The 27,111-nt window shown below is 55.8% G+C and overlaps 9 protein-coding genes across 9 annotated transcripts; 5 read left to right on the top strand and 4 right to left on the bottom strand.

Annotated features, from left to right (window-relative positions):
* Window positions 1-491: 491 nt before the first annotated feature.
* Window positions 492-2,371, bottom strand: DCS_00433 (NOT2/NOT3/NOT5 family protein; the record flags this gene model as incomplete). The annotated part of the gene is made up of 8 exons (XM_040797772.1): window positions 492-548; window positions 620-761; window positions 834-1,043; window positions 1,107-1,440; window positions 1,493-1,603; window positions 1,722-1,909; window positions 2,069-2,237; window positions 2,287-2,371. The coding sequence occupies 8 exons, from the start codon at window positions 2,369-2,371 to the stop codon at window positions 492-494; spliced, it is 1,296 nt and encodes a 431-aa protein (XP_040658655.1).
* A 993-nt stretch (window positions 2,372-3,364) lies between these two features.
* Window positions 3,365-4,771, bottom strand: DCS_00432 (COBW domain-containing protein; the record flags this gene model as incomplete). Its single annotated transcript, XM_040797771.1, has 6 exons — window positions 3,365-3,688; window positions 3,748-4,246; window positions 4,297-4,393; window positions 4,449-4,460; window positions 4,514-4,597; window positions 4,672-4,771. 6 exons carry the CDS (start codon window positions 4,769-4,771, stop codon window positions 3,365-3,367), a joined length of 1,116 nt encoding a protein of 371 aa, XP_040658654.1.
* An 815-nt stretch (window positions 4,772-5,586) lies between these two features.
* DCS_00431 (Mob1/phocein family protein) lies at window positions 5,587-7,281 on the top strand (the record flags this gene model as incomplete). The annotated part of the gene is made up of 2 exons (XM_040797770.1): window positions 5,587-5,805; window positions 5,953-7,281. The coding sequence occupies 2 exons, from the start codon at window positions 5,587-5,589 to the stop codon at window positions 7,279-7,281; spliced, it is 1,548 nt and encodes a 515-aa protein (XP_040658653.1).
* Window positions 7,282-8,268: 987 nt separating this feature from the next.
* Window positions 8,269-9,060, top strand: DCS_00430 (MOSC domain containing protein; the record flags this gene model as incomplete). Its single annotated transcript, XM_040797769.1, has 1 exon — window positions 8,269-9,060. The coding sequence occupies one exon, from the start codon at window positions 8,269-8,271 to the stop codon at window positions 9,058-9,060; it is 792 nt and encodes a 263-aa protein (XP_040658652.1).
* A 560-nt stretch (window positions 9,061-9,620) lies between these two features.
* On the bottom strand, window positions 9,621-13,384 carry DCS_00429 (condensin complex component SMC2; the record flags this gene model as incomplete). The annotated part of the gene is made up of 5 exons (XM_040797768.1): window positions 9,621-9,885; window positions 9,936-13,024; window positions 13,078-13,198; window positions 13,262-13,302; window positions 13,358-13,384. 5 exons carry the CDS (start codon window positions 13,382-13,384, stop codon window positions 9,621-9,623), a joined length of 3,543 nt encoding a protein of 1,180 aa, XP_040658651.1.
* A 480-nt stretch (window positions 13,385-13,864) lies between these two features.
* DCS_00428 (inner centromere protein) lies at window positions 13,865-17,672 on the top strand (the record flags this gene model as incomplete). The annotated part of the gene is made up of 4 exons (XM_040797767.1): window positions 13,865-14,040; window positions 14,094-14,181; window positions 14,232-16,988; window positions 17,043-17,672. The coding sequence occupies 4 exons, from the start codon at window positions 13,865-13,867 to the stop codon at window positions 17,670-17,672; spliced, it is 3,651 nt and encodes a 1,216-aa protein (XP_040658650.1).
* Window positions 17,673-19,811: 2,139 nt separating this feature from the next.
* DCS_00427 (ATP-dependent RNA helicase mss116 precursor) lies at window positions 19,812-21,825 on the top strand (the record flags this gene model as incomplete). Its single annotated transcript, XM_040797766.1, has 2 exons — window positions 19,812-20,191; window positions 20,244-21,825. 2 exons carry the CDS (start codon window positions 19,812-19,814, stop codon window positions 21,823-21,825), a joined length of 1,962 nt encoding a protein of 653 aa, XP_040658649.1.
* Window positions 21,826-22,279: 454 nt separating this feature from the next.
* DCS_00426 (peroxisome targeting signal type 2 receptor) lies at window positions 22,280-23,425 on the bottom strand (the record flags this gene model as incomplete). Its single annotated transcript, XM_040797765.1, has 3 exons — window positions 22,280-22,915; window positions 22,977-23,202; window positions 23,253-23,425. The coding sequence occupies 3 exons, from the start codon at window positions 23,423-23,425 to the stop codon at window positions 22,280-22,282; spliced, it is 1,035 nt and encodes a 344-aa protein (XP_040658648.1).
* Window positions 23,426-23,977: 552 nt separating this feature from the next.
* Window positions 23,978-26,625, top strand: DCS_00425 (GRF zinc finger domain containing protein; the record flags this gene model as incomplete). Its single annotated transcript, XM_040797764.1, has 3 exons — window positions 23,978-24,592; window positions 24,641-25,378; window positions 25,717-26,625. 3 exons carry the CDS (start codon window positions 23,978-23,980, stop codon window positions 26,623-26,625), a joined length of 2,262 nt encoding a protein of 753 aa, XP_040658647.1.
* Window positions 26,626-27,111: the final 486 nt, after the last annotated feature.

The following is a 27,111-nucleotide window of genomic DNA, read 5'->3' as shown; positions in this document are numbered from 1 at the left end:
CTGGTTTGGAGCAGTGCAACAAATACCAATACGGATACCGAGCCTTCCACACCTACAAGTAGTGCTACAAGCCACAGCACATGCGAACACCACAGCTCACCAAGGATGTCGCATGTGACAACCTGCTCCCCCTCCGCCCGAAATTCCATGCACATGAAATGAATATACCGTGCATCCTACTCGGCGCAGGGTGCTGGGTTCGGGCAACAACGTTACTGTTTGCAAAGCAGCTCGCCTCGATTTGATGCGCCACACTATCGCGGTGCTGTCGGCCGGCCTGCCGCAAGGTTGATATAAGATGCGTGCATTCCAATGTCCTCTGGCCGCCGGGCCCATTCGTAACGCCGCAAGCGTGCCAGCTTCCCTGCCCCTGAAGGCCGAAGATGCCCATTAGCTCAGAAGGCGGCATCAAGACATCTGTTCGACAAGCCCTGCAAATGCAAACACCTAGAAAGAGGAGCCCAGCCGGTACGAGGAGACAAAGGATGCATCTACGCTCCTTGTCCCAACGACGTATCCAGCTCGACGTAATGCAACGTGAACTCTCTCTGCATCGACACCGTCAGCAGCCGTCAAGCCGGTCAATTGAGCGAGTGAATGAGTGAAAGGCTGGTCCTACCCTATCTTTCCGCCAATTGTTGGTGTCCCACACGATATAGTACCCTCGCTCGTGGCTTTGACTCAGAATTTGGGGCGTCATGTGCTCGTCCTTGGTAAGCCAAACTTGGAGCTTCTTGTGCCACCGCCAGTTCCGCGAATGCCTAGAAAATGAAACAAAAAAAATCAGCGGCCAGCTTCGAGCATCATTCGGGCGTCTTTAACCGTCCACTCACAATTCTACTGCTGCCAGTTGCTGCTTCGTGTCGGCTGGGCAGCTGTAAAATATCCAGAAGAGAGTCTCTTCGTTGAAACTTTGGATTTTGGAGTTGATCGACTGGACGTTGGTGACGCAGTAACAGTCCGGTAACCGAATCCTACTGGACGTCACTGTCGGCCTGGGGGGTTGGTCGTCGAAGAGGGAGTAGATCTGAGGGGAGATGAGTCTGTGGTCGTCAGTACACGCCGACGTCGTGCCCTTCACCTTCAAGATCTTCACAAATTCTTACTCTTGGGATGTCATGTCGAGCCCGAGTGTGTTTGGGTCCATTCCCACCACCATTGCGTGGAAGTCGGGGTAGTTGTTCATCAGTGTCCGCAGGCCCTTTATCCCCCATTTGTCCACCGACGCCATGCCCGCAAGAGGGTCGACGGCGTCCGGTGATTGGCGCGTCTTGCGCAACTTCAACGATTCGCCCGAGCCATCGTGTCCCGCAACACCCAAGGGCAACTCGCCACCGGCTGGTTGGGTCGTCGATTCGCCTGCCGCAGACGTCTTGTTGCTGAAGCCACCGTCTCGAAGCAGCGCAGATTTCTGCTTGGTATCCTGCGTCCGCGAAGGATCTGGCTACGTCAGCGGCCTGGCTAGGTAGCGCGAGGACGGAACGGATTTTACCAGATGCCCCCACTGCGGGTGGTGACCGCGCTTCGTTCGCTCGGCTGTTTGCAGAGAGTGCGTTCAGAAGGCCATTGCCTCTGTGGGCCTGAGCGGGCACCGAGTCGAATCCTAATAACGGCATTGAGTTGGCATCATGCTCCATCGCATTCTCACCGTCGCTGAAAGCGTTCTTTCATGAGGTTGGGGGAGTGGGCGGAGACATTCATCCGAGGTGATTATGACGAACCTTGGTTGGATGGCATCCGTGATGCCCCAGGGTTGAATAAATCATCTTGTTCCGTTTGTTGGGAGGAAACCGAGGTCCCCTGGTTGCGCTGAACAGCCCCGCTGGGATTTCGGGATCCGGCCACCGACCACATCGACGCTTGGTTCGCCGTGTTCTGTTGCGAACTGTTTGATAACGAGGGGAACTCCCTGTCAAGAAATCAGCTGCCCGGTTCCCCCGTAAGATGAGTGTGGGTGGACCATCGGAATGTGAAGTGGGAGCACGGAAAGTCAAGAGCCTTGACCCTCGTGGGAATCGCGGCCATCGATGTGACGGTTGGTGGGGCAGGGAATGAAGCTGGCACATACGAGGGATCCAGGGAAGTCGCAGCTTGTGACCCGCCTAAGCTCTGAGCAAAGCTGACGTTGCCACCCATCTGTCGCGCCTGGCTCTGAAATCCAGCACCTCCCATGGGGATGCCACCTCCGAAAGCCCAGCCGGAACTATTATTTGCTGTCCTCCATGCACCGTCAGCGGCTGTTGACGATCCACCGGGCCAGCTCGATTGCCCCGTTCGATCCCGTACCTATCTTCCCGTTCGGTAACCGGTTTGATGATGATCGGCCTGATTGTTGCTGGGGCGGTTGCTGGCCTCCGAAGCTGCCAGGCATCCCCCGTATCGTTTGCGGTACTGCACCTGCGGACAAAGCACCCAGTCAGCGCCAAAGGTTCGACAACATGAAAGCGGCTGAGCGCAAAGAGGCACGGCAAAAGCAGTGCAATGATTGTCGCATGTCCATGTTCTCAATAATTCCCTGCTCAGATGCCATTTTCGAACGACGGACTGGAGACTGAAGGGCGCTGCGTTACGTAGCTGGGCGATCTGAAATGGTAGGATGGTAACGATAGTCGTGGATTCGTAGTTGACCTTTTAGAGATGGTTCCCTGAATATCGAGCGAATCCGCGTAGTTGCTCATCGCTAGGATGCGTGCCATGCATCTGCGGATGCCATCCAAGTCGCTCGAATCGATTCGTTTTGACGGAATGGCAGTTGAGGGCCGATGACAGAGCACAACGAAGCAAGCCGAATGGGACCTACCTGAACGATTCATGTTTGCTCTGGATTGCGCGAGCGCCGGACCAGTCTCTCTGTGCCGCAGGTTTCGATGGTACGTGGGTATTGTAGGCTATAAGTCGTATTTCGTCGTCGTCGCCGTTATCGTCAGTGGAGTTTCGATGCTGGATACTCTGGTTGGTCGTTGAGGAAGGCTGGTTTGGTAAGGCTCTAATAAGCCAACCAACTGATATTACTTGCTGTCCGGATTCAAGTGGGTCCGTCCCGAAGGGGATTATTTGACCAATCACGTCCACGCGTCATCAACCACTGTCTGTCATTGCTCTCCCAACTACTCCGTACGGAGTATTACTGTACTGTGCAGTGTGTACTTAATTAAGCACCTTGATACTTCAATCGTAGGGAGCATTGAACAGGAACTTGCTACTGCACGTCTACTATGTATGTGCTCCAATTCCATTTAAATAATTATCTAGTTCTCGCTTGTCCCAAGGCCGCTTCCTTGAAAGTTTTTTATGTCCTGAAATCCGAGAGCCTATGTCGACGAGGTCGCACAGATATTCGATGCATGCACTTTGTATCTTTTATTTATTCCATCGCTCTCCGCAAACTTGCCTCAAAATCCACACCCTTCACCTTCCTCCCGATGAAGATGATCTTCCCCTCCAAGGCATCCGTCCCTTCACCATTTGGGGAATCGATAAGTTCAAATATTTCTCTCACACCTTGCAAAATTTTGACGTCGCCATTCTGGAATATCAGGCGACCCTTGCATCGATGAATCTCAAAGTCGCCCTCCTCATCTGCATGAGGAATCTTGCTGTCCCAAAGGACGGATCGTAGCCAGCGGTCGACATGCTCGAGCTGATCTAGGCGAAGACGTGGAACCGGGATAGATATGGTGGATATTGTCTGCAGGCTGTCAGACGAACGGGGAAAAAAGGACATCTACGACAGGCAGGAAGGCTCACCGGATCAAGGTGGCTATGTCCCTTGACTTCGAACTCGGCCTCTTTGACCTGGTCGTAGGCATGCAGATCGAGCAAGAAGCCCTCGAGTTGAGGAACGACGCTCTTCTCTGTCACGTGCACCTTGGCGAGTCCGTTGATGGACTCGATCCTCGCTGTGACTTGTCTCAGCTCTTCATCGCTCACCAAGTCAGACTTGTTGAGGACGATGACGTCGGCGTGCGAGATCTGCAAGTGCGCCGTTGTCATCAGTGGGCCATGGTCATCGTGATGCTCATTCGTCCCGGATTTCCCGCTGGAATCATCAAGACTGCGCAGAATGTTCTTTGCGTCGACCAAGGTCACAATTCCGTCAAGGTAAATGGTGCTACCCAAGCCGTCGTCGACCCAGAACAGCGGTGCAAGGTTGCCGGGATCGGCGAGGCCGGTCGTTTCGAGGAGAATGTAATCAAAGGCGCCCTTCTTCGCCATGAGTGACTCGATGGCGTTGACCCCCGTGTCCCTGGCCATGACCAGTCAGCTCAGGGCATGCGAACATTGCCGGTGACGCACTTGACCGAGCAGCAGATGCAACCGTTGCCAACTTCAAGCCACTCCTCGACTTTCTCATCGCCCGTGTTGACCGTCAGGGACTTTTCGATGTCGAGCGCTACACTTGCCTCAGAACCCTCTTCCCGTGGACATGGACATGGTCCGAAACTCACAGTCTCCAAATTCTGGTCAAGATGTTATCACACGCATTCGGCGACGGCATCACGGACATGCAAACCATTCATAATGACGGCGATTCTCTTGCCATGTTGTGCTGTGAGAATGTAGTTCAACAGCGTCGTCTTGCCTGCGCCCAGATATCCTTTGTGATTAGGTATGCATGTTAGCATTAGGTGCTCTTTCTAGACAGCAGGTCCAAAGAGACTTTATGCATACCTGTCACGATGGTGATGGGCACCTTGACCTTTACTTCTTCATCCTGCAGTCGCTGCGCGGTCTCAACCAGCTCCGGCGGGGCATCGTCATCAAAATCCATACTACTATTGTACCTTGACGACGGTGAGTCAGAGGCACGTCGAATAGACAGGCACAAGGAGCAGCGAATTTCTATTCGTCAGTGTAACAGTACATGGGAGGGGAGAGGTCGCAGACGTTCAAGTTCCCACGCGCGACGAGGCCTGTCGTGAATGTAGATGTACAGTAATTACTGGCAATAGCTACTCCGTACATTTAGTTGTACTCCGCACCTTGTGTGGGTTAATATTTGAACTGCAGTGTGAGGGAGGATACAGTGGGGGGGCTACAAGTACTGTACATGTACTGCACTTAAGAACTTGTACTGGAAGTACATGTACCTACCAAAGGTAAGTACCTACCCATACTTGTACCTCTAGAGAGACGTACTGTACTTGCATGCAATACACCTCGTGTACTCTGTACCGTACACCTACTGTAAGTACAGTACAGTAGAGTACTCCGTACACGTATGTAACTCAAGTACAAGTAATAAGCGCTCCGTGCCTGTACCGGGTTATGCTGCCTGTGCCTGCCTGCTGTGGCATTCCATCGACTCTAGCACGAAACAGGTCAAGATCCGCCCCCGTTAAGCCGATAGAAGGAGTTCGCATGCATACTTCTACCAGGAATTAGTACAACATCTACAGCACAACCACGTACCAAAACGCCCTCCATGCTTGTGCTTGCACATGACTGTCGTGGTATCAGGCACTCGACCAAGATCCCTTCGTACAATCGACCTGCGACAACTCAACCCGAGCCAGCTGTAGCTGGATCAACTCCAACGCACCACAGTCCAGCCTCTTGCGGCCCAAGATCACCGCCCCCTCAGCCATGGCACTGGCTCCGAGCTCACCTCGTTTGCCGAGCCCGCCGCCGCCGGCCGAGATTCAAATCGGCCCCAAATCCCCCTCGGGAAGCGGCAGCACGGTGAACGCGCAGAGCACGCAGGCTGAGCTTACGGCGCTCGATGCCTTGTCCAACAGGCGCATACATCCCGGCACCAAGGCCGCCGACATGGCTGCCGGGCCGCCTCTTGTTCCCCTGAACGAGGTACGTTGACCCTTGACCCGCGACCCTCCCTCTACCTTGGACCTTCTACCGCCCTCGGCCGTCGGTTCTTGACACCGAATCTTCTCCCGTGTCGGCCGTGGGCGATGTGCGAAGGGGGAAGAAGCAGCGCTAACCCAGGCACCACAGCTTGACTCGGCCTTCCAGCTGCAGGAACATCTCGCCGCGTTGCACTATCACCATACGGGGACTGGCACGCATGCTCTCACGCGCGCGACGGCGATGCAGCTCGCACAGCCGCCGGCCGGCATCGATCGAACTCTTTGGCTGTACGAGCTCTGCCGATTCCTCATTTCCAAGTGCAACTCCCTCATCGTCGGCTTCCTCTTCGACTTCCCGCCCTGCAGCGCAATCACGTGCCCCGAGATGCGAGCGTCCGAGTGGCAGTTTCTCTGCGCCGTGCATGAGCAGCCGAAGAGCTGCTGCGCGATCGACTACAGCTGCCACACGCTCGACTGGGCCGCCAACGTGGTGTCCGACCAGAAGATCTTTCCGAGCCGCTTCGCCGTCTTGAACGACACGCAGAGCAACAACATTGGCGTCAAGAACCTCGTCAACGTATTCCGAAGGCTGCACCGCATTTTCGCCCACGCTTGGTTCCAGCACCGTGCCGTCTTTTGGACGGTCGAGGGGCAGACGGGGCTCTACGTCCTCTTCAAAACAGTCTGCGACCTCTACGACTTGCTGCCCGCCGAGAATTACAAACTTCCACCCGAGGCCGAGGGTTTGGAGGGTCCGGTTGCTGAACCGGAGCCAGAGGCGGTGCCTCCGACGATTCTCAAACCGTTGGCACAGCAGCGCGGCAACGAAGACGACGGATTCCACCCTGCACGGACGAACACTCGGCGGCACATCAGGAGCAGCCCTTCGACGGGAAGTGCGGTGACGACGGTGTTGGAAGCTGACGAGGATGAAACGGATCTCGTCTCGAATAGGATGCGGAGTCTCGACATTGCCACCGAGCGGGCCGCCGCCCCGGCGGAGGAGGAGCTGAAAATGACGGAGATGCCGATCCTTGTCGAGGACCTCATTCCGGAGCCAGTGACGCCCCATGCCATATCGACGCCGGTAGCCGCTGGCGCGGGAGAAGTGCCGGGGGAAGTCTTGGGTGACGATAAGACGACGACGATTTTCGACCAGAAACAGGAGGGGGGGAACAAGGAAGTGACCAACAATACGATCAAAGATGACGTCACCGATACAGTGGAAGCCATCGGGCTTGTTGAAAAAGCGAGTCTATCTGACGCTCCCTCTGCCGCTGCAGAATCGAATCCGTACGCGGACCCGGTTCCGAAGTCTGCGCCCGTCTCCGAGACAGATGAGTGGCCCAATGCCAAGTCGACTCCGGCGGGAACAACGGCAAAGGCCGACGAGATGGTGAAAGCCGATCCGGCCGGCAACGACAGCGACAAGTTGAAGGAGCCAATGGCGGCAGAAGAGTTGGCAGAGATACTGTAACGAAGAAACGAATCATACCCCTTATGAACCCCAGCGATGGTTTGGCAAATTCAGGCGAAGGAGTCGTTTGCCACGCCTTTTGTCTCGGTCTCTGGATGAGGCTGCTTTGTATAATACAATTTATTGGACAAGCTTCCTCATGGCTCAGTTTATTCTTTTCGTTTATTTCATGTACCCATAGGACCATTTTGAGGACGAGGAAGCGATAACGTCGGGCTATCCGGGTGCGAGGTTGCCTGCCATGTTGGCGAGATGCAACGGCGATTATTACGTCCACGTTGCAAATTCGAGTTTGCGAGTCGAGCCTTACAGTGCACGATTTCCCCATTGTGACGTCGGTAGGCAGTCATGATAGTTCAAGATTATGTTGTAGGTGCCTGTTGAGCAATGTACTTACAGGTACCCTCTGATGTCATGATTGGATAGCTCCTCATACCGCCGCCACCTCAACTCTTCACATCATGACCTACCCGTGAGCTATTTTCTCTGCCACTGTTTTCTTACTCACGTCGGCTGCTTCAGTCATTCCATCTCCACGCCCGTGCCATTGGGTTTTTTTCCCTTTCTCTTCCGGGAGGACAAGGAAGAGAGTGGCTCCAAGTCAAGCGACTCTGGTTTATCGTTGATCCGTTGTCCATTTCCGAAATCAATGGCTGGCAATGGTGAGGTCAAGACTGAGCCCGAGCACCGACCGAGCACCGAGCCAAGACTCAATGCTGACAGGGGAGTCGATCGTGCCGGGTTACTTGTCAACACCTGTACGTTTCAGGTGGCATGAATTGATAACCGAATCGCGGACAGGGAGAGTCGATAGAGCGAAGCTGTTTATCCACACCTACACCTGTCGGATGCTTTGAATTCATCGATGCCTTCTCCTTTCCGTCTTTGCCACCACCACGAGGCCAGGACTCATCGGCGACGAAAGAACAAGAGCAGGGCCGGAGACAAAGAGGCCGGATAGGGAGGGAGATCGTTTCCCCGCTTGCCATGGCACAACTTCAAGCACCACCGGCCGGCACACCGCTCGACTTCGGCTCCGTCTTCGTCGTACTCGTTACCATCATCGTCTTTTCCATCCCCATATTCATCTTGTTCCCCCCAGTTCCGGTTGAGCGAAGCGACGCCTTGCGACAGACGCACTCCAAACTCGGTGTGCCTTGCCCGAACTGCAGCGACGGCCAGGTTGCCGCTTCGCAACGCCCCGTCATTCACCCTATCGCCTCCTGTCGGGGCATTGAGCTGCCCGACTCCGACACGCGCGCCGGCCACGAGCATGACAGGCTGTACGTCTTCGCCCAGCGCAAACCGGCCGGCGCCGAGGATGCGTGGGAGCTTCTCACCAATGGAGAGGCCCCGCGCCTGGCCAGCATCAAGGTTGATATCTGGTGTCCCGATACGGCCAAGACCAGTCGGCTGCTAGGCCGGGTCGACGGTGGCTTTGTGACCGCCCGCTTCCCTTGGACGGCGACCACGGGCCTGCGAGGCCTTGCATTGCGAGCCGCCGCGAAGTTGAGCCGTGGCTTGCGTGCTGTGCCCGAGAAGGATATCATGCTGCCGCTCGAGCTCCCTTCTCCCGCCGACATAACTGCCCAGGGCTACCAGCTCGTCGACGTCGACGTCGACGTCGGAAAAGACGCATCCCTCGCCCTAAGCATGGATCTCGACCTGCCGCCCGAGTTGGCCTTGTATCTAGGCGTCAAGCATCCACTGGGCTTGTTTCGTCTTCTCCCTGCGTCCAGTGAGAAGCAGGGGACGTTGCCAACTGGTCAATCAATGTAACTGGTACGCCGGTGACGAGTTGAGGCGTACCGCATGCCTCTCCGCTTACCCTGTACCCACGTCAAACTTGTCATGGTATCAGACAATGCGGTTACCGATGTGGGTTTCAGGATATCGAGAGTGTGTCACGCTGGGTGATAACCCTCCACCAGAGGACTGTCTGCATCAAGTTTCTTCTCCAACGGGATGGCCTTGACGGCAACTTGACTCGATTATCACCGTCATCATCGGGGACATCGACTGTCACTTCCTCTCCCGCTCTGGCAACGGTGGCAAGTCCCTCTGGCACAAGTCCAGCCAAACTGCGACTAGCGATGCTCGATATACGCAAATATAAGTACAAAATTCATTCATCCATCATGCCGAGTCATGAACTAAGCCGAATATTCACACCCAAAAACACGATTGCGCGCTCCCTCTCATGCCCGTCAAACCAGTACCAAACACCAATTCGTTCATGCCAGCCTTGGGGTAGCTCATGCATTCGATTTCCCAAGAAAACTTCATCGCCTAGCCTTCAACTCTAGAGTTCGGTGCGACGCCCCGTCCTTTCCGCATGCTTACTTCAGGTCTGCCGGAGTCAAGGCCTGGACCATGCTGGTGCCCTCGCTGAAGCGCGTGCGGAAGATGCGGTTGGCGTTCTGGAACATGCCGTCCTTGAGACTGACGACGATAAACTGTGACCCCTTGAAGCGCGTCTTGATGAGCCGTCCAATGTTTTGCGTATGCGAAAGATCGAGTGCGGCGTCGACCTCGTCCAGGATATACATCGGCGCTGGCTTGAACTGCAGTAGGGCCATGATGAGTGACAGGGCGACGAGAGATCTGCTTCTTGTTAGATGGATTTCATATAAGTGGAGATCGTTCGCGCCTACCGTTGGCCACCGCTCAGCTCCGTCAAGCTCTGCTTCCACACCTTACCAAGACAAACCTTGACCTCGAGGCCGTCGCTGATCGTCTTGTCCTCGGGCGGATCGAGCTTCGCAAAGCTCCCCCCAGGCAGGAGTTCGGAGAAAATGTTACCGAAATCTCCGTTGACCTTCTGCCACGTCTCGTGGAGCGCCTTCTTCTTGTAGTCGTCGAGGCTGACAATCGTCTCCTCAATCTTGCGCTTGTCGCGGATGACCGTCTTGATCATGTGCTTCAGCGTCACCTCTTTCTTTTCGACGCTGTCAATCATGTTCATGACCTTGGGGTTGATCTTCTTCTTCATCCCCTGGAAGCGCTCCGTCAAGTTGCGCAGGGTTGACTTGCATTCGCCAATGTTTTGGCCTTGGAAGTCGTATGGAGTACCGCCCCGGCCAAACTTGTCCTTCTCGTCCTCTATCCATTCGTGATCGGCCTCGAGCCGTGCGACATTCTCCACTGCCCCTTGCTGTTCTTTATGGAAACGCTCGATCTGATGGCCGAGCTTCTGCATCTCGAGACCTTCTTCGGCGATGCGCGCATTCTTGGACCGGGTCGCCTCCTCTAAAGCCCGAAGCTCGTCGTCAAACAGATGCAGCTTGGCTCGCTCGTCGTCGAGCTGTGCCTGGACCTTGTTGTGCGTCTCGCCGAGTTCTACTTGCTGCGCCGCGAGCCCTTCAATGTCCTGCTTCTGTGCCGTTATTCCAAGCTCAACCTCTTGAACCTGGTCCCGGGCACTCGACAGATCGCCGCCGACCTGTTCCAGATCCAACTGCGCGCCTTGAAGCTCTTTCTGCAGCGACTTGACCGCCGCCGAGTTCTTCTCCAGGGTAGATCGGAGCTTGTCGAGCGACTTCTGCAGTTCAACTAGCTTGGCGTCCTTGTTGGTATCAAAGTCCTTCATGTCCTTCTCGATGCGCTTGATGTCTACGCTAGCCTCCGATTGGCGCTTCTTCGCGTCAGATATACTCTCCTGCAGCTCGGCAATCGTCGACTTCATGTTCTCAACTTCCTGAATGATCGACGAGGACGAGTTTCCGCTAATCTGCTCTTCGGCCAGTTTGATCTCGTGCGTCTTCAAGTCGAGGTCCTGCTTGACCCGGCGAGCTTGGTCCAACTTGGACCGCTCCTTGGCGATAATCGCTTGGACTTTCTGCAACGAATGCTCCGCTTCATGCAGCTGCATCGTAATGCTGTTTAGCTTTTGCAGAGTGACCAGGACGCCGCTCGAGTTGGGTGAGCTGCCGCCTGATAGCGTCCCGGAAGGGTCGTAGGCGTCTCCCTCAAGAGTAATGCTCCTCATCCTCACATTAGGGTCGAACGTGACCTGTTTCGCCGTTTCCGCGTCCGCGCAGATCAGCGTGTTGCCAAAGACGTACTCCATCGCCGCGGAGATCTCCTCATCGTAGCCAACCAGAGACAGCGCAAGGTCGACCTTGCCGGGCGCGATGTTTTGTGCTGTCGCAACTGTCTCGGCTGACGCCTTGAACGCTGCAATCTTGTTGAGAGGAATGATGGTCACTCGCTTCCTCAGCTTGCCCTTCTGAAGCAGTTGTGTGCCGGTAACCTCGGAATCGACCACGACATTGTACAGACGTCCTCCAGCACAAATCTCGAGTGCGGTGCCGGCTTTGGTGTGCTCCTTGTCAAGCGTGAACAGCTGCGCTACCAAGCCCTTGACTTTGGATCGATCAAATCCGGGAACGGGATCTGCGTAGTTAAAGTCGATATTGGCAACTTGGCGCTTCAGCTTGTCCGAGTCTTGTCGCAAGTTCCGTACCGATTCTTGCAACGTCGACTCCCGCTTGTACATCTCTTCTTCTTGACCAGGTTCGAAGCCGAGCTTGTTCAGCTCCTTCTCTAGCCGCTGAGCCTGCGATTTGAGACCGTCCAAGTCGCGAAGCAGTCCCGCGTTCTGCTCCTTGGCCTTTTTGGCCCGCGGCTCTTCCTCTTTCAACCGGCTCTGTAGATGAGTAATCTTGAGCTTGGCTTGCTCCTGCTCAGTTGCCGCCGTGGTAGCACGATTCCGCGCGTCCTGCAGCTGACCCTGATACCCATTCTCCTGGCCGTCCTTGGATGCAACTCCTGTTTGCAACGTTTGCAGAAGCTCTTCCTTGGATTCGGCATCCTGGCTCTGCTTTGCAAGTTCGTCCTTGGCAACGTCATATGCCGTCTTGGCGTTCTGGAAGGCCGTTGTTTTGTCTTTCAGAGTCGCTTCCAGTTCGGTGACGGCCTTCTCCACGACCGCCTTCTTTTCCCGTTCCTCTGCCAAACTCGTGTTCTTCAAATCCATGACGGTGGCAAGACGAACAAGTTCATTGGCGTGCTTCTTGACCATTTCTTCAAGCGCCTGAGCTTTGCCGCCCTTTTTGACCTCCTTATCCCGCTGAGCTCGGACCTTGTTGACGTCCTCCTCAAGGTGGGAAATCTCGCCCTTAAGACGGGCCGAGGAATCCTCCAAAGTCTTGTGTCGTTGCTTCTTACCCTCCAGATCCGCCGCAGACTGCTTCACCTTTTCCTGACACCTGATGTAGTCATATGCAACTACCAGTCTCGTGAGGCGCTCGAGATCGTTCTGTGTTTGCTGGAAATCCAGGAACGCCCGTTTTTCTGTGCGAAGCTTCTCGAGCTTGGGCTCGATCTCATCCTTCAGCAGCTCCCTGAGCTCCTGCAGCTTCAGCTCTTTCTTGGCCATCGTCTTCAGCGCCTTGTCTCTCCGATCCTCAAACATTCTCGTTCCTGCCGCTTCCTCGATCATGGCTAATATTTCAACAGGCTTCATGTTCAGGACCTTGGTGATTCGTCCCTGCATGATGAGGAAGTTTGGGTTGTTAATGTTCAGTTGAACAGACTGGAACAGATTCTGGACTGTTTGCTGCTGCGCTCGATGTCCGTTGATGAGGTATTTGGAGGTGCCGCCCAGGACAATTTGGCGGGTGACACTAATTGTGGCATATTCCTCAAAACCGATAGGTGACTTCTTCTTGTCTCGGTTGTCGAACACAATCGTCACGCTGGCCTTGGTGACACCAGCTTGACCGCGCTTGTAGATGAGATCCTACAAAAATTAACCTTGAACCGCGTTGTGAATGCGCGCAGTGGCCTGCCTACCTGAAGGTTCTGCGCTCGAACCGTGGACATGTTGGTGATACCAAGAACAAAACATATTGAGTCGAGAATATTCGACTTGCCACTGCCATTCAGACCAGTGATGGAATTGAAACTCTCGTCCCTGAAGCAAAGCAGGTCAGAATTTGATGCTCATACTCTGGGTAAGCAATGCTGAGCGACTTACCATCCTGAGATCACTGTCCGAACGGCATACGACTTGAAGCCCTGTGCCCCAGATAAGTCAGAGAGGTGACAGCTCACGCAGGGCAGACGAACGTACGTCGATGATAACTTCAATCACCCTCATGGCGACCGCACTCGATGCGCTGATGGTGCCGCTTGTGGTTTGACTGATGCCGGAATTCGTCGTTGGTTGCTCACATGGAGACGCGCGCTGAAGTAAACAGAGGGGGGTTCGTGTTTGGATTCTGATAAGCACCTTATCGGCACGTGCGAGGCTGTTACGGGGTCCCTAGCACATCACGTGCTTACCACCACTACGCGATCTGCAGGGAGATTGAGGACGATTTGACGCTAACCTGATTTGGCCTCAATCAAAACAATACCATGGAATGGCTTGGTGAGAACATTGAAGCTCTCCACCCTCAGCGTTCGTCCTACCTAGCAGTCTGCGCACAGGCACTTCACGGCTTTCCTCATCGCACATTTCCTTGCATTTCCTGATCGAACGGCGGCTTAGATGCTTTTATGATACAACCTGATTTGAGCGAGGCCTTCCGGACACTCTCGGAACACAGGCTGCGCAGCCACTGACAATTCACGCATCATGGCAGCCATGAGAGGACCGCGATTGCAGGTCGGTTCTGCAGCATGGATCGCGGAGGAACGATCTTCGGCTCTGCAGATTGTTCAATCTGAAGTGGAAGAGTTCTCCTTTTCGGCGAGAAATGAGCTGGAGTGGCTCAACGAGCACATGGCAAGCATTTTCGATGAGAACGAAACGTACGCGTCGCCAATCCCTTGAACGAGAGCAACCGAACGCTGATGCTTTGCAGGAATATTGCCGAAACCTTCAAGACCCCCGGAAAACTGCGTGGGAAGACTCCCCGAACGGTACGGAGGAACCCAGATGAAAGTAGAGTTGTAAGCCAAATTGATTCGAGATCACATTGGATGATGCTTACAGCCAGCAGCCTCTTTCAGACGTTTTCGCCCCTACCCTCAATGGAACGACGAATGCTACGGGGTACACTAGTTATGCTCAGTCAAGAACCTTGCCGAGCACAGTCCCGCCGACCATTGCCAGAAAGCCGGTCCCTTCGGAGAGACATCCGGTGACCCACGATTCAGGATATTTTGGAAGTCAGGAGGTTGCTCCCATGAACATTCATCTGGACTCAGACTTTAGCGATACCCAAGATATGCGCAACGACGCCAACTGGCGTGCCGTAACCAATGTACCAACACGAGACAGCCCGGTCCGATCACCCAAAAAGACCTCTCAAATGGCTCGGGAGGAAGTCAAGACGCGAATCCTTGATGAGGCCGCGACCAACTCGACAGAATCTTCCGCACAAGCACACGCAGAAGGTCCCGAAGAAGAGGTAGATGTGATTTTCACGTCAACACCGGCAGCGGTGAACACAGTTGCTCGGCCCGAGGCCATTCAACCGCAACCGCAGGCATCCGAATCCAACGTCGATCAGCATATGGAAGAAGCGCAATCGCCATCAGATTTGTCCAGCCCGGTGAGAACGATGGTTCGAAAAAGCAGCCTCAATTTTGCGTCACTTCCTGCCAGAGAACCGCTCGCAGCTGGAAAGAGTACTGGGGCACGCGCATCAAGAACGAGCCATTTGGACCACATCAGGACAAGCTACTACAGCAGACCAACGGGAGAAAAGAGCTTGGGCAGCCTTGCGAAACCTGAAAACGGCGAGAGTGGAAATGCAGACAAGATGGATGTTGACGAGGAAATACCTGCAGAGCAAAACAGCTTGGTGACGAGCCACACGAAGACTTATACGCAAAGGCTCCAGGATCAGATCAATATGCTCGGCAAGTCACAGCCAACCAACACGAGCCAGTTGAAACCAGTGTCCATTGCATCAGCATCGCAACAACCAAAGACCCCCGCTTTCCAATCCCCATCCCACGTTCAAAGGCCAGCTGTTCAGACCACTCCTGGCGCGTTTCCGGTAGACGATGACGACGACGATTGGATTGAGCCTCCTGCGACAGTCGGTGGCCATTCCGAAGCTCGACGTGGGCTTCCGAAGAGCTACTCTGCAGATGTGATGGAGGATATCCAAGGCAAAGATACGATTGGGGGGGACGACTTTTGCGAGCGCCCCGCGCAGCATCCTTACAGCCTTGGACTCAGCAAGTCTGTATCTGTGTTGACCGTCCCGACCATGCACTCAGCGGTAGATCCAGATTTGCAACTCGCTCCAAGGGCTATCTCTGTTTCCAACCCGACCTTGGTAACGCAATCGGAAATGCCGCAAATCCGATCTGAATCACCGTCCCGACCCTTCCGCGAGAGTCCGCTTAAGCAAGTCAAGAATAAGCTGTCTTCAATACTGAAGATGAAGAGCGCACGAGGTGTGGTTCCTACCGAGGGAAAATTGATGATGTCTCCATCCGTGAAGCGTTCCGGAGTCCAACAAGACGCTCCATCGGCATCGGCTCTCTCCCAGGCGCCACATTCTCACGGTCTGACCGGACCGGCTAGCCCTACAAAGCCGGTCGCGCGACGGACTAGAGCTTCTGTGGAAAAGGAGAAGGAAGAAAAACGTCGCGAGAAAGAAGCGAAGCGTGCAGAAGAGCAGAATGACAAGCTTGAGAGGGTCCGCGAAAAGGAAAGGGAGAAAGCGCACATATTTGTCCAAGAGCAGGAGAAGATTGCGGAGATGGAGCAGCAAGTTGCCTCGAAGAAGAATGGAGAAAAGCCAGTGATACGGGAGACACCGAAGCCGACACGGACGAGCCCCCGAAAAGCCAAGGCGGACGAGGACGAGGCTCCCAGAGCTGTTGACAAGGAGATAGAGATGGAAGATGCACCCCCTACAGTGCCTCTGCCGAGTGCATCTCGGTCTGTCGGACCCAGCCAAGCTGCTGCTCGGAGCAAGGAAATCAAGCGACCTATCAAGCCAAGCAAGGAGGCCCAGACCAGAACCAGGCAGGCCCCCACAGTCATCAGGGTCAACACTGGTTCTCTTCACTCTCAGTACCACCCTTCCAGTAGGGTCTCGGCTGTCTCCCACGAATCTGCAAGTTCCTCCAGTACCCAATCGCAGCATCAATCAGTCAGCAAGTCGAGCAAAGCATCGTTGCACGGGAAGCCATCGACACAAGGTCTGCGTCATGCCATGTCTGTCAGTCGACCCAAAGTTTTGGATTTGGCCGCGAAGAAGAAGGAGCAAGATGAGCGCGAAGCCCAGCGTCGACGCGAAGCCAAAGCTGAAATGGAGCGAAAACGGGCGGCAGCGCAGGAAGAGCAACGGAAACAAGAGCAGCAGCGCCGTCAGGAGGCAGAAAGGCAGAAGCAGCAGCAGGAGCGCGAATTATCCTCTTCCCAGACCGACAGCAAGACTGCCGCCCAGAGGAAAGCGGCGATCGAGAAGGCGAAGCAGACGAGAGCTCCCCCACCTGCGGTTCGACCGCCGTCTCGGATGACATCCAACCTGCAGCGTTCGCAGGATGAGACGAGCCGGCCGGTCAATGCTGTTCTTTCCAACGCCGGAAAAACGGGCACGAAGCGCGCGCTTGGACCGGAGCGAGACGAGCACCAGACGGCCAAGCGTGCCCCGTCGCGAGGGGGTCCGGCGTACCAAGCGACTGAAGCCAAGCGACGTCGGACAAGCGAAGGGTTCGACGGCGATGGCGAAACTGGACACACGCGCAACATAAAGGGACCTCCAGTGCGACCATCCGGTGGCTACATGAAGGTAACCCCCCCTTTTTTGCACCCCCTTGACAAGCAGCGCTAATCGTCTCGTTAGGATATGCCGGCAAAGTCTTTGTACGGCTACACCAATGCACCACCCAGCGCGACCCGAGACTTGTTCAAAGCTACCGTCACTGCGCAGCACAACAGTCATATCAAGGCGGCGCACCCGTTGGACATGGCGCAGATCTCCAAGGGTGCCATTCCATTCGCACCCAGCGCTCCTGCCACTGGCTCCTTCAAGACTCCCGCTCGGGCCGGGGCGTACACGGCAAACACGGCGAAGTCAACAGCCAAGGCGGCACCTCGGTCGTCGCCGCGGTTTCAAAATGGCGAGTCCATTGAGCTTCCCGAGATTGAAACGGATGACGATGACGAGGACGAGGACGAGTCCCACGGCTTGGTGGCTGCGTGGGCAGATTCCCCCGACCTTCGACGGGCCCTCATGCGCCAGGAGACTATGGATCCATCTCAGGTATTTGGGCCACCGGCACCGCTGAACATGGAGGAGGTCTTCAGCAAGAGCAAGGACAAGTGGCACAAGTTCCGTGCCAGGACGTCCAGCGCGAACTGGAGCGGCGCCGATCGACTGACGGAAGAGGATATCAGAAAGGACTTGGCAGCGCGCGACAAGCTGCGACGCGAGGGAGGGTGGTCCTACGATATGAGCCGGGAATTGTTATAAACAGAGTGCCAGCTGTGTGGCGCAAGTGTATTTTTTCTTAGTTGGGCGTCAACGGCCATCTGGGGACATGCTGGAGTCTGCGTAGACGGACGGATCGATTGCAAAGCTGGTTGGTTTTCTGGGCATTCCCATCATCATGATTATCTATTCATTAGCTACACAAACGATGCACATTGAGTGCCAAGCGTCTTTCCAGGGGACTGATGAGATGGTGTAACCTTTCAAATAGAACTTGCTGTATGATGGGGCAAGCAAGCGATATACGTTGTCGCTGTTGCCGTCGGGTCTGCGGTTGATTGGGGAACGGAAGAACCAGAGCGACGTAGATGGGAGAGAAGACTCTCCAATCTCATCGAGCCACTAAACTACTCCGTATATCACTACTTGTAATTACATGTATCGCTCCCTACACCTACCCATTATGGGACAGCTATGCAACATGGCCTCTTTCGATGCTCCATGGACCCTGGCTCGCTACAATTACCCCCTGTCCGTTGCATCCGTGAAATACCTCCCGGGATCCTCCTCTCCACAGCACCATTAAGTAAATGGGGAGCATTAAGTAATGGGGAGAACCTTGTGCGGGCAGCACGCAGAAACGGATCATGGAGCTGGTATGGCTGATGGATCGCCGATTGACCTGGTTCCAACTCGAGCTCCAAGGCAGGGAACTCGAGTTGGTGTAAAACGACATCGGTAGGTGTTTGGCCCAGCGGAGAATCACTTCGACTATCGGCTAGCAGTTGATCGAAGTCATGATACCCAATGGCAAATTCGTTCCTTCAGGCTAGGCATGGCCCCCCCATTTGTTGATCGTCTGCTGCAGCACCAGCCGGCCGATTTACTGCAAATCCCTCCGCGGCGCAGGTCTTGAGCATGGTATGCTGCCTACTAAATTCTACGCTGGCGCGTCTTGTGTCGGCAAGCCAGTCGGCTGCCATACTAATCATGAGGCGTACCATCCGGATTCTGAAACCGTTCTAGATTTATTTCATATGTATCAACGAATAACTGGAAAAAGTGCAACCTGGGAGCATTGATACGCTTACTTGCTATCCGGAACGAAGCAACAGATACTGTATACCCGAAAACAACGACCAAGTGACCTTTAAGGGGTCTTCAGCCGATGGCAATAAAGAAGCTGCTGAAATAGCAGCAGTTATGAAGCCCTCACGAAGCTCTCTCCTGCATCGTCATCTCGAAGGATCTCCTTGTGGGCCTTGTCCCGAGTGCAGTTCCGATGTAATCCTAGTCGGCGATAATATAGCTCTCTAGGTTGTGTGTAGAGGGAGGTAAGAGATGAAGAAAGTGCTGAATGGCCCGGACGGACCAAAAACAAGGGATCTAATCGTGAAGGATGTGGCTTTCGTCCCAGGGTTTCATACGTAACTTGATCAGTGGAAGCAAGCTGCGATCCCTTGGTCTGTCGCACTGTGGTGTTGATGATACCCTCAGATTTGGCACTCTGCCAACATAATCCCCAACTGTCTGTTGCAATATAATCTCTGTACTCCGTACCCTTACAGTAAATTCGTGTACATTCGTGTATTGAGTCTGAAGTGTACGGAGTTCACAAACAACGATTCGAACTTATGCTGAAAGTACTGTACAACTGCAGTACTCTGTACTGTATTGATGGGGTACAAGGTACTTGCTTACTTAAGTACACACCTTACAGTAAAACTCCGGCCGGAATAATAGTCCGTTTACTCCGTACTTAACTGCGCGCTGGTGGGTGGAGACCTGTACTGTACATGTACTCCGTACATGCATAGGAACGAGGTGCAGCTAAGTACTTACATGTAGTACTTGGCTCTACTGTACAGTAATTGTACTAACGTGCGGAGTACGGAGTACTCACTACAAGTACTTACAGTACAACTAAGTACATGTACATGAGGGACTGCCGATGGCCTAGCCCAACTGGGCCAGGTAGTAGGTACCACCGTACCTCCTACTCGACCTAGTAGCGCAACATTCAACATGTGCAGCAAGAAAAGTTCTCCAATCCGTCCTCGCCATCACAATCTTCCCGTCCTGACCCTGCACCATCGCCGTTCTTTTCCTCCCCATCTATTCGGCCCGTGTTCTTTCGCATTCACGTATTCGGCAGTTTTCTTCTTCAATCTTCCTTTAATTATGCTCAGACAAGGATTCCGGCGGTGCGCCGGCCTTGTTGGCAGCGCTGCGTCGACTTCGGTCGTCCGCAGTTGTGCAACATTACCAGCAGCGCGACATGGCATCGCCTTGCTGTCCCGCAACCGTATCCCCTTGAGGAGCATCGCCATAGTTTCCCGAGGATATGGCACTCAAGCTGCCGATGCAGAAGTTCAGTCGAATGAGGCTACCTCGACGACGACGGCGCCAACCGACGCCGAAGAAGTAACGAGATTCGCCGACCTTGGGGAGCTTGGCGTTCACAACAACTTGCTCAACGCCATCATCGACGATATGGGATACGATGTCATGACACCCGTCCAGGCAAAGACGATCAAGCCCGCCCTCAAAGGCACCGACATGTTGGTTGCCTCTTCCTTTGCGCCTCCGTCCGCTCCTGCTGACTCCCCGTAGCGTTGCTCAAGCCAAGACGGGAACCGGCAAGACCATAGCTTTCCTGCTGCCTCTCTTGCAGCGAATGATCGAGGAAGATCCCTCCCTGGCGTTGAGAAAGGCTTCGCGGGCCGCCCGATCCGACGATATTCGGGGCATTGTCCTGTCTCCCACCCGAGAGCTCGCCGAGCAGATCGCGACCGAGGCCAAGCGCCTTGTGCAAAAAACTGGCCTCGTCGTCCAGTCCGCCGTCGGAGGAACACACAAAGGTGGCATGCTGCGCCAGACACAGCGCGAAGGCTGCCATCTCCTCGTTGCCACGCCGGGGCGCCTGGATGACTTGCTGCGCGATCCCGCGAGCGGCATCGACGCCCCGAACCTGGCCGCCCTGGTGTTGGACGAGGCCGACCGCATGCTGGACGTTGGCTTCGAAAAGGAGTTGAACGACATCATCGACCGCCTCCCCAGCCGGGATGAAAAGGTTCGCCAGACCGTGCTGGTGTCGGCGACCATTCCCGACAACGTCATCCGCCTCGCACGTGCCATGGTTCGGCCCGATGATTTTGAGTTTGTCCAGACGATTTCCGAGAACGACACTCTCACCCACGACCGAGTCCCCCAGCACATCGTCCCCGTCACGTCGTGGGCCAACGTTTTCCCCAGCCTGTTCGAGTTCATCGATCGGGAGGATGCCAAGAGACGCGAGGACCGCAGCATGAAGCCCTTCAAGGCCATCGTTTACTTCAACACAACCGCCCTCGTGGAACTCGCAGGCGAGTTGGGATTTCAGAGACGACGCGCCAACCTCATGAAGCTCCCCACCTTCTCCATCCAATCCCAGCTCAGCCAGGTCCAGCGAACGAGAGCCGCCGACATGTTCCGGAAGACACGAGCCGGCGTCCTCTTCTCCTCCGACGTCACCGCCCGCGGCATGGATTTCCCCGACGTGACCCACGTCATCCAAGTCGACACTCCCCGCGACCGCGAGTCGTACATTCACCGTCTGGGCCGTACTGGCAGACAGCAAAAGGAGGGCGAGGGCTGGCTCCTCGTCCCGCCCATGTCGCTGACCAGCGCGAGGAGGCTCCTGAGAGGTCTTCCCCTCCAGCCCGACAAGACGCTCGAGGGTGCCGAAGCCGACATCGAGACGGGCGAGCTGCCCAAGTACCACCAGGAGACGCTCGAGCTTATCCAGTCCATCGGCAAGAAGTCGATTCTAAACAACGCGTACACGTCCCTCTTTGGAGGACAGAAGATGCACCGGGAAGAGCTCCTCGATGACCTGAACATGTGCACTACCCGCGGCTGGGGTTTGAGCATGCCTCCGGCCGTGTCCTCGTCGTGGGCACGCAACCAGGGCTTGCCGCCGTCGAAGCTGAACATCCAAGACGGCCGTCGCGACGACGCAGAGGGTGGTGATTTTGGGCGCGGAAGGCGTTTCAGCTCCGGCTCTCGTTGGTCCGACGACAGGCGGTCGGGTGACAGGCGGTCGGGTGAGAGGCGGTCGTCGGATCCCTTCGCCGAGATGAGTCGCCAGGCCCATCGGGACACCCCTCCCCGCTCCGGCGGCTCCAGCCGCCACTTTGGGCGATCAAGGTGGTAGATCAGCTTGCCACGACCCGCTACGAACGACAGCGCAAGGATCGCTATCGTGAATGGCACGTCGCATTTTGGTTGGATCCTACACCTGTGGCCCTCCAGGTTTCATCGGTGGGATAATCTCGTGTATAATTACGTGAAAATGGGTTGTGTACAACAGGACAGAGGCATCGGATCGGAAGTACTACAGGAGGCGTTTTGCGACAAATCTCCCAGCGGATGGATTTATGACCAGCTATGCAAAATCGTAGCAAAAACAGAACGATTGTCAGGCTTCGAGTACGTTACTCCCATGAGCCGTGTGCTAAAAAAACATGGCGTCGTACATCAGCAGCTTTGTTCAAAAAAATAAATAAGTTCAGTCCCAACCAAAACACCTGCTGTGATGATGCCCCAAATTTCACCGTCGAGAACGAGCTTGCGAGGCACAGCGATTCGTATGCCGAGATGGGATAAACTCAATGCCCTCTCAAGAAGCCGTTGGCGTCCCAGAGCAGGACTCGCTCGTCCCAGCCGACGGTGGCGACCCAACCGCCGGCTCCAAACAGACACCAGTCGAGGCCGGTTACAAACTCGGTATGCCGATTCATGAGGCCAAGCTGGTGGCCTGCTCTGGGACCGACGGCGGGTCCTTGGTTTTGCAGAGAGCCATCGTTCCACAGCCGTACCGTCATGTCGTAGCTGGCGCTGATCAGCACGTCACTCGCGTGCGGGCTCCACGCTAAGCGGCGCACGGCATAATCGTGGCCCTGCATGACGGAGATGGGGCCGGCGGCGGGACTTCTGATGTCAAAGGTCCGTATGAGCCTGTCGACGCCGCCGGTGGCAACGACGGTGCCGTTGTACTTGTTCCAGTCGTGCGTCAGGACCTCTGCCGGAGGGCTCATCGCCGGTTGGCCACCGGACGCATGGACCGGGATGACGGATACTAGATGGTACTTGGCCGAAGGTGGTGTTCGGAGGTCGAAGATTCGAAGGTGGGAGTCGGAGGAGACGGCGGAGACGAGGGCGGGGTTCGAGGGGCAGAAGGCGGCGCTGTACGTGCAGTTGCCGACGGGCAGAGTCTTGATGGAATGGTTCCGCGTCGGCGACCACTGCGAGCATGTTAGCTGAATCTTCTGGCGTCGAGATGGCGGCCGGTGCATGGCAACGTACAATCTTGACCGTCCCGTCCCACGAGCTCGACAGGAAGCTGTCTTTTGTGACGGGGTTCCAGCAGACGGCAAATGCCTCCCGCTTATGTTCGTGAAAGTTCATGACGGGGAAGTCGTGGACACCCAGGTCAAAGAGCTTGAGAGACCCGTCGCCGGCTGCGACGACCAGCTGGTTTTCGTTGATCTCGGACCAGGCCAGATCGTAGAGCGCATCGTTGGTGTTGAACCTGGCAAGCGCATTAGCCGCCGTCGTCCCCGGGGCCACGCGACCGCGTACGTCTTCTCTACCTGAATGCCTTGGGCGGTCAAGCCGAGGGCAAAGAGGCAGCCGTTTCCGACGATGCCAAAGTTGGACGAGGCGGCAACGGCGACGCGGGCGTCGCAATATGGCGAGTACTTGACCGCGTAGGGATTAAACCCTTGGGTGCGGAATTCGAGCATCGCGGCCATGGCTGCGGGCAGGAGCACGCACGGCTCCGCGCTGCGCCCGAGATCGAAGGGAGATGAGAGAGGTGAAGAGGAGGGCGAGGGCAAGCTGTAAACTGCCTACGGAGCTCTAAACATTGTCTTCGCGAAAGTGGTGCTATGCGTCATGTCGCATCGTGTCTTGCGAGAACTGGCATGTGCCTCGGTAATTGAGGGTCCGCTGCGGTGTGGAGAACTTGAGAGGCACGGAGCAAGGACCGTCAAAACGGCCGGCATTCGAGCTGGAGTGGGGTTGTGCAGCTATCGGGATCATTCATCTCATCAGAATCATCACGTGATATCGCGCGTTGTTCGTGCCCTCAACCAAGTATGACAAATACGTCATGAATGTGTGCCGCCACGGGCGTGAAGTCGGGCTTCAAAATATTTGATGCAGTTTTGATTCAGTGAGTTGTACAAGTTGGTCCATGAACACGCTGGTACTGGAAACGAGACAAGCAGAGGAGTACCGCCGCCGACAATCAGCTCAGTCCGTCCTTGGCCAAAACTTCACGCTGGGTGACGGAGCGCTCGGCAATGAACAAGCCGTACGAACAAGCCATGGAGTCGTTCCTGTCGAGGCCAAAGAGAAAACATGAACCGGAAGCGGATTCATGCCGTGATGATGAAGAGGGTGACGAACCCACCGAAGTCAAGCTCGCTCTCTTATCGTCACTGCACCCCGTCGTTGGGCAAGACACCCTCCTGGACGTGTTGCTGGCCCATGACGGATCGGTTCGACTAGCTTCGGCTGCGCTTCAGACTCGGCCAGAGAGCAGGAAGAGGGATGGCATTGTTGGCCATCAAACATCACTGAAACAATACGCGCTTCCCAGCGATGCGGCCTCGCCAGCAACGAAGAAACCGAAAGTGAAAAAGGGCAGGACCCTTCACCTGTACGACCCCGAAGACATAGCGGAGCATACGCCTTGCACGATTGTGCACAATTTCCTGCCTGCCGAGGATGCGGATAGGTTATTGAGAGAGCTTCTAGAAGAGGCAAAGACATTTGAGAAGATCACCTTCAAGTTGTTCGACAATGTCGTGTCCAGCCCACATACGTCGAGCTTCTTCGTCGAGAGCGGCGATGCGATGCAGCAGCAAAAAGCCGACTACTACTATAACGGCTCCAAACTGACGGCAAGCTTCCGCGTAGCGAGCGCATGGGTGCGACTGATCATATGACTAACGCATTTCCAGGACATTCGACGAATCACGCCCGAATTGCAGAGAGTCAAGCCGATTGTGCAGGAGGCGGTCAACAACGAGGTAGCGGAGAGAATCAAGACTCGCTACCCCGGCGGCAAAAAGCTCAAGTACCAGTCCCCTCACGTCTGGGTTCCCAACTCGGCCTTTGTAAACTGCTACGGCGGCGGGCAGGAAAGCGTCGGATGGCACAGTGATCAGCTCACATACCTCGGCCCTCGCGCCATCATCGGGTCCATCTCGCTAGGCGTGGCCCGCGAGTTTCGCGTGCGTCGCGTCCTCCCAAAAGACAAGGAAAAGAGTACAGAGGGTGACGGCTCCGGCTCCGGCGGCAGCAACACGGCGGCCGACGCGGATGCCGAGGGCCAGATCTCGATCCACCTGCCGCACAACTCGTTGCTGGTGATGCACGCCGAGATGCAGGAGGAGTGGAAGCACTGCATCGCACCGGCAGCGTCCATAGACCCACACCCGATCGCGGGCAACAAACGCATCAACATCACGTACCGCGACTACCGGCGGAATATGCACCCTCGACGGACGCCGCGATGTGGATGTCGCGTTCCTTGCGTGCTGCGCGTTGTGCAGCGAACGAAGGAAAACTTTGGAAAGTATTTTTGGATGTGCCACGCCAGCAACGTACCAGGCAAGGCTGGATGCTCATTTTTCCAATGGGCCAATTTCACCGATGACGGGGATCCGATTCTGACAGCTGGGAGCGAGCAAGTCGGCGTTCGTCGCTCTGGTGCAATACCTGGTGACGACGGGGAATGAAGCCCGATGGGCAAACCCTTGCAGCATACGAGGTTCGAGCCTGACGAGATGCCGATACAGACACGCACGATGACGAGAAATCTTTCAGGTTGGTGCAATCGCGTATTTGACTCCGTCCAGGACGAGAGGTTGAGTCGAGGTGAAATGAGGTGGTGACAGAAACGGACGCCGGCAAGCAAAGGCACTAGACACAAGATCGCCTCATTCGCCAGCCGACCCACGGTTTTCCGATTTCTCCTCAAAAATTTACAACGTTCACCATCACCTGCTTGACCACGTTGCCATTTCCGTTGCAGCCTATGCGCAGTTGGACAGAGCCATCGAAACGCTCGAGTCTGCATCGAACCGATTCCAGTCCCACGGTGCCATCGCAGGCGACGAGGGAACAGATCAACATGGCGGAGAAGCTTTCATTCCCCGCCGCCTCGGCCGCAGTCCTCGAGCCTCATCTGCCCCCTCGGAGGAAGGAGTCCGCGGTAACGATGAATGGCCTGCCCTTTGTGACGCTGACGTTTGCGACATCTCTCGACTCGACGCTGTCACTCGCGCCCGGCCTCCGCACCCGTCTATCGGGCGCCGAGTCCAAGGCCATGACACACTACTTGCGGTCCCGTCACGACGCCATCCTCGTCGGCGTCTCGACGGTCCTCGCCGACGACCCAGGACTGAACTGCCGCATCGCCGGCGCCGCGACCCAACCGCGTCCCATCGTCCTGGACCCACACCTTCGTTGGACACCGCACCGCGACCACAAGATCTTGGAGGTGTCTCGCCGCGATGCCGGTCTGGCCCCCTTTGTTCTCACCGGCGTCGCAGCGTCGGCAATCCCAGAGGAGAGCGCTGCGCTGTTGCGGGAGCATGGGGGCAAGTATATTCACCTGACGCCAAGTCGTCGTGACCATGATCGAACGCGCTTTGACTGGCGACACATCTTGGTGGCGCTGCGAGACGAGGGTTTATCGAGCGTCATGGTCGAGGGCGGCGGCACCGTCATCAACACCTTGCTCGCCCCAGTACACCATGAGTTGGTCGACTCGGTTATTGTCACGGTGGCACCCACCTGGCTGGGTCAGGGCGGCGTCGTCGTCTCGCCCGAAAGAGTCACCGATCAAGCCGGGAGCCCTGTGCCGGCTGCGAGGCTCTCCGGCGTTTCATGGCATCCGTTTGGCGAGGACATGGTGCTGTGCGGGAGCCTGCGCGCCTGAGGATTTGCATGCTGGACACACAAGCGCCGCCCGACTGCCGTGCAATTGATCCTTATTCTACGTTTGAACTGGTCATCAGGGGATCGATCTTGTTTACTGTGCGTATCATGACGTACATGCTACGATTGTTTGTGGCCTTCGAACCGCCCTCGAGATCCGTCGACGAGAGACCGCCCGAGGCGATTTCACCCGCTTGTCGGCAGATGAGGATGACCTATTGAATGGATGCATTGCTGGTCGGTACGACAGATGTTGGGTTCCAGCTCGGTGCCCGCCGACGGCCGGATGGGTCCGTCTTGGAGGAACGGGTGCTGACGTGAAGGAAGTGTGGACCGCCAACACCACAACCACCATCACCCGCAGCAGCGTATGCACCTAAAAGTACATCGTCACCCCACTAACGATCACCAGCTGACGACCATCACCAAATCATCATCATATCATCACGACGACCTGCCTTCGCTACGACTTCAATCCGGCACCAGC

The sequence above is a fragment of the Drechmeria coniospora genome, chromosome 01 (genome assembly GCF_001625195.1).
Source record: "Drechmeria coniospora strain ARSEF 6962 chromosome 01, whole genome shotgun sequence".
NCBI classification, from domain to species: Eukaryota; Fungi; Ascomycota; class Sordariomycetes; order Hypocreales; family Ophiocordycipitaceae; genus Drechmeria; species Drechmeria coniospora.
The sequence above is the reverse complement of the archived record's forward strand: the minus strand, read 5'-3'. Positions and strand labels throughout refer to the sequence as shown.